Source organism: Capsicum annuum, chromosome 8, assembly GCF_002878395.1.
Source record: "Capsicum annuum cultivar UCD-10X-F1 chromosome 8, UCD10Xv1.1, whole genome shotgun sequence".
In the NCBI taxonomy this organism is placed as follows: domain Eukaryota; kingdom Viridiplantae; phylum Streptophyta; class Magnoliopsida; order Solanales; family Solanaceae; genus Capsicum; species Capsicum annuum.
In genome coordinates, this window is record NC_061118.1 from 136,254,288 (window position 1) to 136,269,509 (window position 15,222).

The window sequence follows — 15,222 nt, forward strand, 5'->3', positions numbered from 1 at the left end:
GACACTAACACACACTCCCTTAATACATCCATTAAAAAGATCAATAAATACAAATATATTTTATATATTTATCCTTGAATGCCTTTTAAAGTACAAATATGCAATAATTAATGCAATGATTAAACATTAAATTTTAGTAAATACTTCCTCCGTTCCAAATTATCCGTCCTAAATTGAGATGATACAGTGATTAAGAAAAATAATTAATAACATGCCTAACTTGCCATAGTACCCCTATTAAATGATGTTTACATTTTAATTTTAAGAAAAAAATAATTAATACAAAGGGTAAAACATGAAAAACAAAATTTGTCTCTTCTTGATTAATGAGAAAAGACAAGTAAAAGGGAAAATCAAATTAGAAAATTTGAAACGGATAATTTGGGACTGAGGAAGTATTATTTTATCTCATTCATTACGTCTACAACATTGAGTACTTATAATTGAAACTAGTAATAGTCATTTAATTTTGATTTTGAAAATTAAGACCATTTATGCATCATTCAATAATTTTGAAAACTGTAGATGTATTTAATATTCCTATCAAGGGTAAAAAGGAAAACATATATACTCACTCCGTTTCATTTTGGTTAACCCTCTTTTTAAAAATATTTGTTTTAATTTAGTTGTCCCTTTTGATAAAATCAAGAATATTTTATTATATTCTTCCAATACTACCCTCAACATTAAAGGACTAAACAAAGTTTATTTACTTAAATTTATATTTTCAAAGCATAATTAATAAGATTAATTTGGTAAAATAAACCCTTAATAAATATTTTCTTAAGGGAAGCGCCAAGTCAAAAAGGACCAAATATTTTGAAACAGAGGGTGTATAAAATACTCTTGATTTTAGAACTTAGACAACTAAACCAAAACAAACATTTTAAGGAAAACGGCCAATTAATACAAAATGGGAGCGTACAAAGTTAACAAACCGGTTGAGCACCACCTTCACCTTACCATTTTTAAAATCAATCGAGCCTGCTTAGCATTGCTATCAGAGCCACTTTGCAACTGTTTACGATAAAGACGAGAGGGAGGATTACCCTTAACACATTGAAAAGCAGGATTATCTTAAGTTTTTCTCAGGGTATGTTTGGCACAGAGGAAAATGTTTTCCATGGAAAAACAAGTAAATTTTCTTTATTATTTTCTGGTGTTTGATATTTAAGTAAAAATTATTGTCCCAAAAACATTACTAGCAACTAGGAAAACACTGGTGGTGGTTGGGTGAGAGTCTAGGGAGGTCAATGATGGGGGGCTGGAGGCACACTCAACTCGCTCAATACTGAAAGAGAAGCAAAACAGTCGCTGAATATTACGATAAATTCAGTCAAGACTAGCGTAAAATAAATCTAATTGAAAGGAAAAGAAATCAGAGCAGAAATCACAGCGCCAATGCACAACACAGTGAAGGCTTTCAGCTGAACCCAAAGCTCTAGTTGTGAACTTTAAACAGAAGTCGACCTTGTATTAATAGATTACAAAGCGATAAAAAATTGGTGTTTGGTCACTAATCAACAAAGTTCCGTGACACCATTTCTCTAAACGGAAAAAAAAAAATACTCTCATTCAACTTTCTGTAGTTTCCTCGGTACAAAATTGAAAAGCTCAAAATAAACTAAACGCTACTAGGAAGGTAACTACTCCAGCTTTATCCTGTCAATATCAGTCATGATCCCTTCAAGCTGGAAAACACATAAACAGCATATGCACGTTTACGTGAGTATCAAGCTAAAATGAATGAAAACCATGGCTGAAAATGCTATACAAGAATTACCTTCACAATCTGACGCAAAAAGTAATCACCATACTTCTTGGCCGGCTTAGATTCTACTACGCGGATCATGTCCTGTAATCAAATACACCGTGAATCACTTTGTCAGAATGTATCACAGTATTTACTCCCTCAGGTGAGAAGAACTAGAACAGGAAATACTAGATCATATTGGATTCCACGTGTTTATTGCTGAAACTCTTTGTACTGAAATGTTGGCTTAGTTACCAGTTTCAGAAAAACAAAACACTCTTTCTACTAAAGGCTATAGGAAAGAATATTCCAAAAGTTAAACAACACCACCACCACCAACAACAACAACAAACCCAGTGTATTCCCACGTAGTGAGGTCTGGGGAGGGTAAGATGTACGCAATCCATACCTCTGACTCTAAAGAAGTAGAAAGGCTGTTTCCGATAGACCTCCGGCTCGAGACACGGAATACTAAACAAATTCATAGTAAAGCATGGAACAAGATGGCATAACATAAATACGACACCCACAAGTAATAGTAAACAGAGAAAAGTAAACAGATTCGTAATAAAGCATGAAACAAGGTATCATAACAAGAATGATACCCTACCCCCACCAAGTAATTCCCTACACTAGAGACCCAAACTGACCCTAGCCTCGCGTCTTCCAGATCTTCCTATCTAGGGTCATGTCCTCAGTGAGCTGTAACTGCTCCATGTCCCACCTAATCACCTCTCCCCAGTACTTCTTCGGCCTGCCCCTACCCTGCCTAAAACCATCCAAAGCTAGCCTCTCACACCTACGAACCGGGGCATCCATGCCCCTCCTCATCACGTGTCCGAACCATCTCAATCGGACTTCCCGCATCTTATTCTCCACTGGAGTCACACCAACCTTCTCCCTGATAGTCTCATTCCGAACTCTATCCCCCCTAGTAAGCCCACACATCCAACGCAACATCCGCATTTCCGCCACCTTCATTTTTTGAATGTGGGAGTTCTTAACTGACCAACACTCCGCTCCATACAACATGGCCGGACGGACTGCCACCCTATAGAATTTGCCTTTAAGCTTGGGCGGTACCTTCTTATCACACAACACCCCCGAAGCGAGCTTCCACTTCATCCATCCCGCCCCAATACGGTGCGAGACATCCTCGTCAATCTCACCGTTACCCTGAATCACGAACCCGAGATACTTGAAACCATCCCTCTTACATACCACTTGTGATTACAACTTCACTACCACCTCATTCTCCCGCCTCACGTCATTAAACTTGCATTCCAAATACTCTGTCTTGCTCCTACTCAACCTGAACCCTTTAGACTCAAGAGTTTGTCTCCACACCTCTAATTTATAATTCACACACCCCGCTTCTCATCAATCAAAACTACATCATCTGCAAAAAGCATACACCAAGGCACCTCTCCTCTCCTTGAATACGCCGCGTCAACACATCCATCACCAAAGCAAATAAAAAGGGACTAAGAGTAGATCCCTGATGCAATCCTGTCAAGACAGTGAAAAGTTCCGAGTCTCCTCCCGCCGTACTCACCTGAATTTTAGCTCCATCATACATGTCCTTAATAACCAGCAAAACAATGAATAAGAGATGCCCACAGTACTTGTTTGCATCTCTTGGAAACGACAATAAAGGTAGATGCCTAAAACCAGTTTACTATTGACTGTTCCCAAACTACTCAAAAAGGCATTATTTTGAACATGACCGAACAAGATTAACGGCCATAAAACCCCAGGCACATTACCTAGATTATGTTAAATACATAATGCTGCCAGCCACCTATTACCCAATGGAGAAAGGATTAAATGAATTAAAAAACAAGATTTTACATAATGTGTTTTTCTTACTTCATCAATGTAGAAGTCCACATCGGCATTAGAAATTATCTTGCCATAAGAATCGACTGCATGTGTTTTGTGCTTGTATGTCATCAAAATTGTCCTGTGTAATATTGAATGCAGTACATGAGCCCACAAAATCATAGATCACAGCTGAGAATTTGCACAATAACAAACCCACTAAATGCATAAGTTGTCAAGACCTTAAAGTGGGTTCGTCTGCTTCCATGTAATTTGCAAGCTTCCCCAGGGAGATTGTTGAATACACTTTCAAAAAGGTCCTAACACCAGCCAATAATTGTTGCTGCTTCACTTCATAAAGGAACAGCTTCAATTGTAGCCTATAGGCATCCTGAAAAAGACAACACAATTAATTTAACAGCTCAATGTCAACAACAACAAACCCAGTGTATTCCCACCAAGTGAGGTCTTGGGGGGTAAAATGTACGCAGTCCATACCGCTACCTCCAAAGAAGTAGACAGGCTGTTTCAGTTATAACAGCTCAATGTCATAACTGAATAAAAGCTGCAGAAAATATGTGACGTGGTGGGAGCATACAAAGCCATCATTCAGTGGTAGTTCAAAATATGCAGTCAAGAAATGAGAAACATGACGCAGTAGTACACATGAAATACACAAGAATACTTGCATTGGAGACTGGAGAAGCAAATTGGATGTAATCAAAGCAAACATTTCTAGCAATAAATGAACATTTGCATGGAGGATTGAGAAGAACAATCTGTATCTACTGTTTCTCTATATGTTAAAACAAAGCTTGCAAGTGGGATAAAAGGCTCAGAAATTAAGCCCAGTCAAAACAGGTACCTGGTTGTAATTTACGAGAGGCTCCTCAAAACTTGGAGCAGAGGGAGTAATGAACTTAGGGCATGCATATGAGAAGAGCTCATCGTAGAGAGCAAATGCCTCATCATCATATCTTAACATTCTCGCCATCTTCTCACCATACTTCTCCCTTAATTGCGAATTCACAGTTTCTTCAACAAGTTTCATTTGAGGGCACAGTGACAAAGATATAGCCAACAGAGCATACATCTGCTCATTTTTCTTCAGTATCTGCTCATACTGGGGTGACTTCTGGTGATACTGCTTTGTCTTGTAAATATATAGAAGGATTTTGTTAAATTCATGGATAGCCTCCACATACCTGTAACACGGTGAATCCATTTTCCAGATTAGAGGAAACAAAACTACTCTGCTAAAGCCAAAGTAAATACAACTAGAAATTTGGGCACTTGGAGATTGGTCAGGCGGCTTCTTGTTGATCGAAGATGCTCCTCCCCACCCCCACCCTTCCCCGGAATGAAATCTAATCATGTAATCAAGTAAACTAGAAGATCATCCAACTTCCATTGTTGTTACGAATTGTCCGTAAAGCAAACATATTAAACAATATCTAACTTCGACAAAGAATGAGTGGTTAAATAATAAAAGCAACATGCCGATGTCTTCTCCAATTCTAGAAAAAAAAAAAACATTACCTAACCGTTGAGGAAAAAGAAAAGTTCATACTACTCTCTAATATCAGACAGACAGACAAACAGTTGGTGAAGTTGCAAACTATATTACCGATGTTATTTGCCTCTACTGTATATTTCCTTCAGTTCCCAACTATAAAAGACGAGTAAAATTAAGCTAGTTTCTTTAATTTGATTATAACATTAACGATCAGAAATTCTATGCAAAAATGAAGAAAGGAATGCATATTTTAAGATATCCTGTTTGTAATTTCTTAACTACATAAAAGTGACACGATCACACAGAAGTAACAGAACTGTGAAGTACATGTGACAGAAATGCAAGAGTTGGGAAAAAATGATTACCAACATACCTCCTCAACATAAGATTAGCAAAGCCGTAGTGATATATTGTGGTTATGTGGCTACCAATAACACTGGTGTAAACACCTTGTTGAGTTATGTCGATTGGACGTAAGCACTTCAGGCCAGTATGATAATCACCCAACAGACAATGAACTCTGAGCAAGCCTATCATGCTGAAATAGCCCAAAACCTTCAAGACATTACTTCCACCACTATAATCATACCCATCAGTAGCAGTAAACTCTTCAACACCTTCCTTCTCCCTCTCCAATATTTGGATTATCGTAGATTTCTCCACAAGGGCTTGTAAGAAGTTGAGGACACCATAGACATTCCAAGCCTAATAAACATCATTTTTTTAGACAAGGAGATAATAAATGGTTTGTGTGGATCATAATAAAGAAAACTATTGGTATAAACAAACATCTTAGAAGTCCACGGCAGGCTTTGACAACCAATCCAATCTCTTCACTTAGTGACCACTTTGTACCTTAATGATTAACATCTCTATCAATATCATCAGTTTCTCCCACCACTAAAGCCAATATACCCTCGCTCATTCATGCATGAACACTATACATTAAGTGTATGACCTTAGATACAAGCTAAGACAAATTTTACTCAACCAAAGCAATGTATGACATTAGTTACAGACTAAAAGACAACTATTACTTGCACACAATATGTCAATGTCCCAGGGTATAAACTGCAAGCCAGATGAGGATGCCAGAGAACAATGTTTTAAAAAAAAAAAATACCAGAGGACAATGTTGTAGGATGTATGGTTCCAAAAAGAAAAAATTCTTACAGGATGGAGTTACTGCATAGTAAAATTTGCACATACACGTAATTCATGTAACCAATATAATCCAAATGAAAGTAGATCACCACACAGTCAATATGGTAAGATTCAAACAATTTCCTAGTGTTATCTAAAACCAAGTTATCACCAAAGTTAACAGAGTCCGAGCAACCGAGATTTCAGATAGTGTGATAACTCAGACAACATTAACAGGTTAAACTAAAGGGGAGGAGAAAAAGCATGGTAATCTGTCAGCTATACCTGGTCATATTGCTTCAGCAACGCAATCTCCTCCGCAGTTTTGTTCTTCATCTTTGCACGGTATTGGCAGAATGCCTGGAATTGATACACAAACTCGTCCACCATATCCCACAACCACTGGTTTGGCAATTGCATGTTAACCACACCATGCAGCACAACCTACAGCAATGCAAGTCTACATGTGAACTCTAGATTTATTTTCGAGGCCAATAAATGAACAGTGGTTGTTCCACAGCGTCAACCTCAGTATACTAGCTACTGAAATGACGAAATCTATACTGTAAATACAGAGCAATTGATAATTAAAAAAAACACTCCTTCTGCGAAACCCACATAGTTCTCCCCCAACTTTGTCCATTTAGCAAATAGATGCTATAACCTAAAATGGCTTCCCAAAGAGGAGATATATTAAATATACACACACACATATATGTACATATATACATACATATATATAGATAGATATATGAGTGTGTGTGTGTATGTGTGTGTATATATATATATATAGAGAGAGAGAGAGAGCTATTCCAACAAAACTACTAACAGAGAAAACGCTACGACAACATAGCTAGTGTATACCCACAAACTGGGGTCTGGGGAGGGTAAAGTGTACGCAGTCCATACCACTGCCTCGGATGAAGTAGAGAGGTTGTTTCAAAAACAGAGCAAATGTTATTCCAACAAAACAACTACAGCAACAACAACAACAACATATCCAGTGTATTTTCACATAGTGAGGTCTGGGGAGGGTAGAATGTACGCAGACCATACCACTACCTCAAGGTAAAGTAGAGAGGTTGTTTCTAATAGACCCCCGACTTAGAACCGATAACAATATAACAAGCACAAAAGATAAGTGCATATAAACTAGTACGGTATGCAAAATAAACTAATACCGCTAGCAACAAGATAATACTACAACCACAAGATAATACTAAGAACTATCTAACCGAAATCATAGACATCACACAGCATCACAAATAAGAAACTACAGACACAAAGAACGTTCCCTTATTGTTACCGACGCACTCCCACCCCCTAACCCTTTACCCTAATCCGCGTCCTCCACACCTTCCTATCAAGGGTCATGTCCTCCATAAGTTGTAACTGCTCCATATCATGCCTAATCATCTCCCTCCAATATTTCTTCAGTCTACCTCTACCCCGCCTAAAACCATCAGTAGCTAGTGTCTCACACCTCCGCACTGGAGCATCCGAGCCCCTCCTCGTCACGTGCCCAAACCAACGTAACCTCACTTCTCGCATCTTGTCTTCCACTGAAAGCAACTCCCACCTCTCCCGAATAATCTCATTCCTCACCCTATCTTTCCTGGTATTTCCACACATCCATCGCAACATTCTCATCTCCGCCACCTTCAACTTTTGGATGTGGGAGTTCTTAACTGGCCAACATTCCACTCCATACAACATAGCCGACCGGACTGCCGCTCTGTAGAACTTACCTTTAAGCTTCGGGGACACCTTCTTATCACATAAGACTTTCGACGCGAGCCTCCATTTCAACCACCCTGCCCCAATACGATGCATGACATCCTCATCAATCTCGTCATTACCCTGAATCATAAACCCCAGATACTTGAAACTCTCCCTCTTCTGAATAGCCTGAGAGTCCAGCTTCACCACCACTCCATCCTCCTGCAACACATCACTAAACTTACACTCCAAGTACTTCGTCTTGGTTCTGCTCAACCGAAATCATTTAGACTCAAGCGTCTGGCTCTAAATCTCCAACTTATCATTAACTCCTCCCCGAGTCTCGTCAATCAGTACCACATCATCCTCTAATAACATACACCAAGGCACCTACCTTTGAATATGTCGCATCAAAACATCCATCACCAAGGCAAATAAAAATGGGCTAAGAATTGGTGCAACCCTATCAGAACTGGAAAGTGCTCCGAATCTCCACCTACCGTCCTCACACGAGTCTTTGCCCCATCAAACATGTCCTGGATCGACCTAGTGTACGCCACGGGCACCTCTCTAGCCTCTAAGCACCTCCACAGAATCTCCCTCAGAACTCTGCCATATGCCTTCTCAAGGTCAATAAACACTATGTGCAATTCCTTCTTCCTCTCCCGAAACTGCTCCACTAATCTCCTCACGAGCTGAATGGCCTCAGCGGTCGAGCGACAAGGCATGAAACCGAATTGATTCTCAGAGATATTCATGATCCTTCTCAGCCTCAACTCTACCACCCTTTCCCAAACCTTCATAGTATGACTCAACAACTTAATGCCTCTATAGTTATTGCAACTCTGAATTCTCCCTTGTTCTTATATAATGGAATCATTGTACTCCATCTCCACGCTTCAGGCATCTTCGCCGCCCTAAAAATGACGTTAAACAACCTTGTTAACCACTCCAAACCTGCCCCACTAGTGCTCTTCCAAAATTCCACTGGAATCTCGTCTGGCCCCGTCGCCCTACCCCGCCGCAACCTGCGAATAGCCCCTTGACCTCCTCAACCTTAATACGCCTCTAATAACCATAATCGCGACACTCCTCATATTTCTCCAAGTCCCCCAACACGAAACCCTCATCCCATTCGTCATTCAAAAATTTATCTCCTTGAATAACAGCTATGACTTGGACTCCAAAAAATTGAGCCCAATTAAATATCTTATGCTGAGATTTAATTAATTTGTGTAAGATGCAACTTAAGAAACCCAAGAGCTACTATATTAATAGACTGTCTATTATGAATATCAACAATTATTATAAAAATAATTCTTTGAGGCTTATGGACTACGATTTAGAGCCAAAGCAATCACAGGTCTAGTCATAGGGGGAGCTTACGTCATCCCCCTCACTCTATTGTGGTTGTTTTACTATTGTGGTTGTTTTACTGATTCTGAGATCCACTTAATTTGTCTTAGATGGAACTTAAGAAACCCAACAGCTACTATAATAACAGACTATCTATTCTGAAAACCAACAATTTTAACAAAAATGATTCTTTTAGGCTTATGGGGCACGGTTAGAACCAAAGCACTCACAGTCTAATCTTAGGGGGGACTTATGTCACCCCCATCACTCTACTTTGGTTGTTTTACTTATATGGAGAATGTGCATGATTAACGTAGCTTAGGTCAAATACAATGTATTCCACTGCCACCACCAAGTTTCAAAATAGATTACAACAAAAATATCCAAACATAGTGAATTTTAGGTGTTCGGTGTCTGAAAACTAAGTTGCTCAAACTCTCCAAAAATGTTGCCGCACCCGTGTCGGATCCTTCAAAAATACACTATTTTTGGAGGATTTGACAAGCACCCGCAGACATTTTTGAAGAGTCCGAGCAGCTTAGTCTGAAAAGATAACATGATTATAAGCTTACAATAAGCTATACATATTCTATAAAATAACTACTTTTAATAAAGTATATTAAGCACACTTCTAGAAAACTGACCCATTGTCCAAAAAATGATTTAGTCACCAATTTCAAAAAATTATGTTTGAACTCCAAATATGAATCTACTATTTGCAATCGCATTACAATACTAGGCTTAAATTGTTTAGACTTTCTAGGAGTCTTTTGAGTCAATATGGAGATATATCTACAATCTATAATCTATAATATATTAAAAGTGTAAAGGGCCTTAGAGATGTTGTTTGAACTTTTTACCCTCCATTAAAAGTCTTTGTTTTAGACAATTATCTTTTCACTTATTTTTTCCAAATATTTAAGAGTTAAAAATTAATTAAATATATTTATTGTAAAGACTCCTAGAAGTCATCAGAATTTCATTATTTTTTCCTAATTTAAGAATTGAAAATTAATTAAATATATTTATTGTAAACCCTTCCTTATTAGATTCAACAAAATTAATAACAACTAATACTTTTTGCACTAGTTTAAGAATTTTAAATCAACTAAATTTGATTTTAGGAAGATTTGAGAATTCTAGAAAAAAAACTGTTAGAATAAGAAAAATTTAAGAGGTAAGACATTTTAAAACTTTTAAGTACATAATATCAATGATTTTGTAAATATTTGACTTTAAAATAAGGAAAAAAATTTAAATATGGTGAAAATTGTCAAATTGTTGTGTCTCTCTTAGCTTGTGGCAACAAATGAAAGAGGTACTATATGGCAGACGCAAATGATGATCCATCAACCACTTGAAACTTCTGGTGATAAAATATATATGTTTATATTTTTTATTTTTATTTTTTTTTGAGAAGGTAACATTAATATATATGTTTATATTTACATTATTATATTAAAGTGTGAAAGATTTAAGATTAATTAATTTTAAATAATTAAGTGTTACACGTGCGAGGTACACATATGATTAAACTAGTAGCAAGTAAAAATCTAAAACATCTAGTGTTAAAGAATCGCAATAATGGAAAATTGGAAGAGAAAAAAGGGCAAACTGAACAAAATCGATATTGAGACTCATGGAACCAACCCCCAAACAGTGGCAAATTCAGGATTTTCACCTAGGAGATTCGAAAAGAATAATAAAAATGCAAGTCCCCAAAAATCGAACCTTGGTTGTTCGGGTGCATTTTGAATGCCATGGACCTCTAAAGCTATCCTTTAGCAGGTTGTTCAGGGGATTCAAAATTTATCTATCTACTTAAACAAATAAAATCTACCCTATATATACAGTATAATTTTTCAAATTTTTTGGCAAGGGGTCCAGTGAACACCCCCTTAATCAGCCCCTGATGCCAATTAGTGTGGAATTGAAGTCTGGACCGCTAAGCTAACCTTTTGCATGTTGTTTGGGGGATTCAAAATTTACATATGTACATAAACAAATAACCTAAAACAAATAACCTACCCCATATGTACAGAGTAATTTTTTGCCAAGGAGGTTTGGGTGAACACCCTACCGCCCTCCAAGATCCACCCTTGACCCCAATTAGCTTGGAATTGAAGCTTAGTAGCTTTACTGAGCGCACAGAAAACCAAGTCTGGCACATACTCATTCGCATATTATGTTACAAAAACAGCTAGAGGCCCAAAAAATCAAACCTTGGATGTTGGGGTGCATTTTAAATGCCCTGGACTGCTAAGCTAACCTTTTGCATGTTGTTCAGGGGTACATATGTACATAAACAAATAAAATCTGTGTGTCACTTTTTGTCAAGGGTTCAAGTGAACACCCTCCCACCCCACTAGATCCACCCCTAACCCCAATTAGCTTGGAAATAGTTTTACTGAGCTCATAGAAAACCAATTCTGGCCCATATTATGTTACAAAACCAGCTAAACTGAATAAAACAAAACACATCAAAAAATTGGATAAAAAAGCGCTAAAAATTGACATTTAACTGAAGAATAAAAAAAGGAGTAGTTATATATATATATATATATATATATATATATATATGAAACAAAAGAAAACATCTAGTATTTCTTTTTTATAGGTAAAAATCATCAGTTTTAAGGAATTCCAATTATGGAGAACTGGAAAAAATGGTGAAATTGAACAAAATGGATATTAAGACTCATGGGACCGACCCCAATTAGCTTGGAATTGAAGCTTAGTAGTTTTAATGAGCTCACGGAAACCAATGCTGGCACATATTTAACTAAGAATAAATATGTTACAACACATCAAAAAAATGGATTTAAGAAAAAGGCTAAAGTCGACATATTTAACTAAGAATAAAAACCAATTCAGGCACATAAAACTGGATGATTCAAAACAACACATCAAAATAGATAAGGAGGTAAAATGGGCGAATTAAACGAAGAACAAAAAAGAAAAGCTAATTTGAAAAACCTGGAAAAGGCTGCAATAATTATCCCAAGAATCAATCCTCTGTCTAAGAGTAGGAGAAAGCCTAGCATACAAATGACGGAACCACATCTCCCGATAAAGCAAGCAGAATACGTGGTCATTATCAACGTAAGGGGAAACTGCATCAACCGATGGCCATGGTGTTTCCTTAAACATACGCTCACTCAATGTCTGAAACGAGGATTCATACATCTGGTGAATCTCGTAAACATTCTTCTCTCTTATGTGTCTGTACAGATGAACAACGAATGATTTTACGGAATCCGGTACGAAATTCGGGTCATACGACCCAGATGAATCGCCTTGTTGTGGGTAACCTCCGTCTTCATACTCGTAGGAAGCTGCCATTGGAATTTGGGGGTTAGGGTTTAGGGAGGAAGTGATTGATTGACAGTGGCGAAGAAGGGGCGGGGAGCAGAGAGTTTTGGGTGTTCTTGACCTAAGGAATGTACAGTGGACAAGATTGGGCTTATTATGGTATTACTTGGGCTTTTGGAAATCAATTTTTGTGGCCTGCTGTTTTGGTTAAGAAAAATTTTGCCAAAAAAATAAATACTTACATAAATCCCTTATGTTTGCTCCTAATTACATATTATCCCATTTTTTTTAAAAAAAACACATGAGATTTCTGTTTCTCTATTTTCAGATACATTTTAATACAAGAGATACAAAACGTCATACATAGTTAGCAATTGATTTGCAGCGTTAAAAAACAGATATTGAATTTAATGAGTAAATCACGCTACTTAACATTAAACAAACAATCAAAAAATTTAAAAAATCCAAAATCAATTATTTTATTGATTTTTAAACCGTTCTTTTCCTCATTTATGTTTCAGAAACATTAACCTGCTTTCTTCTTTGATTTTTTTCTCAGTTTTTTTAAAAAAATTGACAATGAATATCTCGGTCTTGTTATGGTATTCCGGTGTTTGAGTTACTGATGTCAAGTATGAAGGATATAAGAGTGATGGCATTGCAACCGGAGAACATATAGTGTATTAAAAGTTGATTTATGACATTGGTGTATAACTTATAATCGAAGAAACAAGAAAAAATGCACAAAATTTAGAAAAAGTAAAGACAAACTTCAGCTAAATATGACAAAATCTTCTTGTTTAATGGTTAGTTAGTTTGTTTACATTATCCTACAATATTATTGACTCTGTTAGAATACATCTGAATTAGAGGTCATTTTGTATTGCATGTTTTTGCATCTGATTCATGAGAGAGAGTTATTTGTCAGAATATGCCAGAGATACATATTTGTGATCATAAATGATATATCCGTTGATAATAAAATATGCATAGCAATTTCAATTAAATATTTGTTTGTTTTTTACAGGTTGGAAAATCGCTGCCTTATGTGTACTCTATTTATGATGAAGAGAAAAAATACATTATATGTTTAGATAGAAGAACATGCAGCTATGGAAGATTTCAATCGGACGAGATAACGTGTAAACACACTATAGTACTTCTAAAAAGCAAGCACGTAGTTGACATGAAGCCCTATTGCTCTGAGCATCATCATCTAGAGATTTTAGTGAAGACCTATGAAGTATCGATATTTTTAATGCTGGATAAAAAAAATTGAATCACGTTACAGAAAATTTAAGATAAAGTTGTATTACCTCCAAAATATAAAAGACAACCTAAAGGGCTAAAGAAAGGGAGACACAAGAAGTCAATTGAAATTCTTATATCTAATAGTAATTGTTGCAGTCGATATGGTTGTGAAGGTCACAATAGACGCACTTATAATTTCTTTCCAAAAAAGGTGTGAGATTCTAATCTGCATCAAACTGAGACATATTACTATTTACTAGTTTATTCATTTTTCCATTGTTGGATCAATCAATGATGAAATTATTGTTACTTTTCGAACTTTATTGAATAATATTTGTTAAAATATAACTATTGGTGTTACTCCACTTAACATACCAATAGATACATTTATTTCATTTTACATTTATATGATATTACATAAACTCTATATTCCAAAATATCATAAGAGAGTTTCCCTTGACAAATAAAGCAACTCAACTGATTATCTGTAAATATTTTTTTATCCTATGTATTTGAACAGGGTGGTATTGAGATAAGACCCATAAATCATCTCACCAAACAAGTTAACTACTTTTGGTCTTATTACCTCTTTAAAATCACATTCGAACTTGGCATTACATGATATTCAAAACTTAAATGATGTGGCGGAATGTACTTGTTAACAAAACTTATTCCCTGAAAAGCGACATACAAAATATACATAATTATGACTGAGATATATTTTATACCTAAAATTATCAAATATTATTATCAATAATACTCTGCATTTTTATCAAGAGATACACATTATCATGATAGACACATGTATGTACAACATCATATACATTTGTACAGACTAAAAGAGATACATCCTATTTTATAACAAATCAGCTTTATATATTTGAGATGAATCCTAACCATCCGATCAAACGATCGGACGGTCTAAAATTCAGTTAACAATATCAATACAAAGATGTGTTTTCTTTTCTCCAAAAATTAGTTCACGCCTCTTTTCAGAAGCCCAATTGAGTCGTCTTTTCAGCTTTTCCAAAATCAACAACGAACGACCAAAGATCACCTCCTTTTTCCTTCTCTCTTTCTCCTCCATCTCTCAAAAATAACAATCATAATTGCGCCATAACAGCTATGGTTGTCACTTCTACAAAATTCTCGTCATTTTTGTTTCGATTTTCAATTCGTGAACTCGCTATAGACAGCAAAATCAGGCACCATTTTGGTGCAAGAATTCAAATTTTGTTCAAATCTGTCATGATAACTCTGAAAAAAGTGAAAATTCAAAGATTCAGATTTCAAGTCCGAATCCTCTCTCAATTCTTGTCTTTTTCTCAATTTTAACTTTAATTTCAGACTT

General features: G+C 36.3%; 1 protein-coding gene across 1 annotated transcript; it reads right to left on the reverse strand.

The window, feature by feature from the left end:
- Positions 1-1,428: 1,428 nt before the first annotated feature.
- On the reverse strand, positions 1,429-12,824 carry LOC107839126 (eukaryotic translation initiation factor 3 subunit L). Its single transcript, XM_016682493.2, has 8 exons — positions 12,285-12,824; positions 6,519-6,677; positions 5,464-5,795; positions 4,440-4,779; positions 3,817-3,965; positions 3,623-3,716; positions 1,784-1,855; positions 1,429-1,691 (listed from the first exon to the last, which is right to left on the reverse strand). The coding sequence occupies exons 1-8, from the start codon at positions 12,648-12,650 to the stop codon at positions 1,647-1,649; spliced, it is 1,557 nt and encodes a 518-aa protein (XP_016537979.1). The 5' UTR covers positions 12,651-12,824; the 3' UTR covers positions 1,429-1,646.
- Between the last annotated feature and the right edge of the window lie 2,398 nt (positions 12,825-15,222).

Excerpts from the sequence above, each read along its gene's own strand:
- LOC107839126 (XM_016682493.2), bottom strand. The coding sequence starts at position 12,650 with ATGGCAGCTTCCTACGAGTATGAAGACGGAGGTTACCCACAACAAGGC. Across the intron at positions 5,796-6,518 it reads TGCTGAAGCAATATGACCAG|GCTTGGAATGTCTATGGTGT; the intron begins GTATAGCTGACA and ends GATGTTTATTAG. Across the intron at positions 4,780-5,463 it reads GCTAATCTTATGTTGAGGAG|GTATGTGGAGGCTATCCATG; the intron begins GTATGTTGGTAA and ends ACCGTGTTACAG.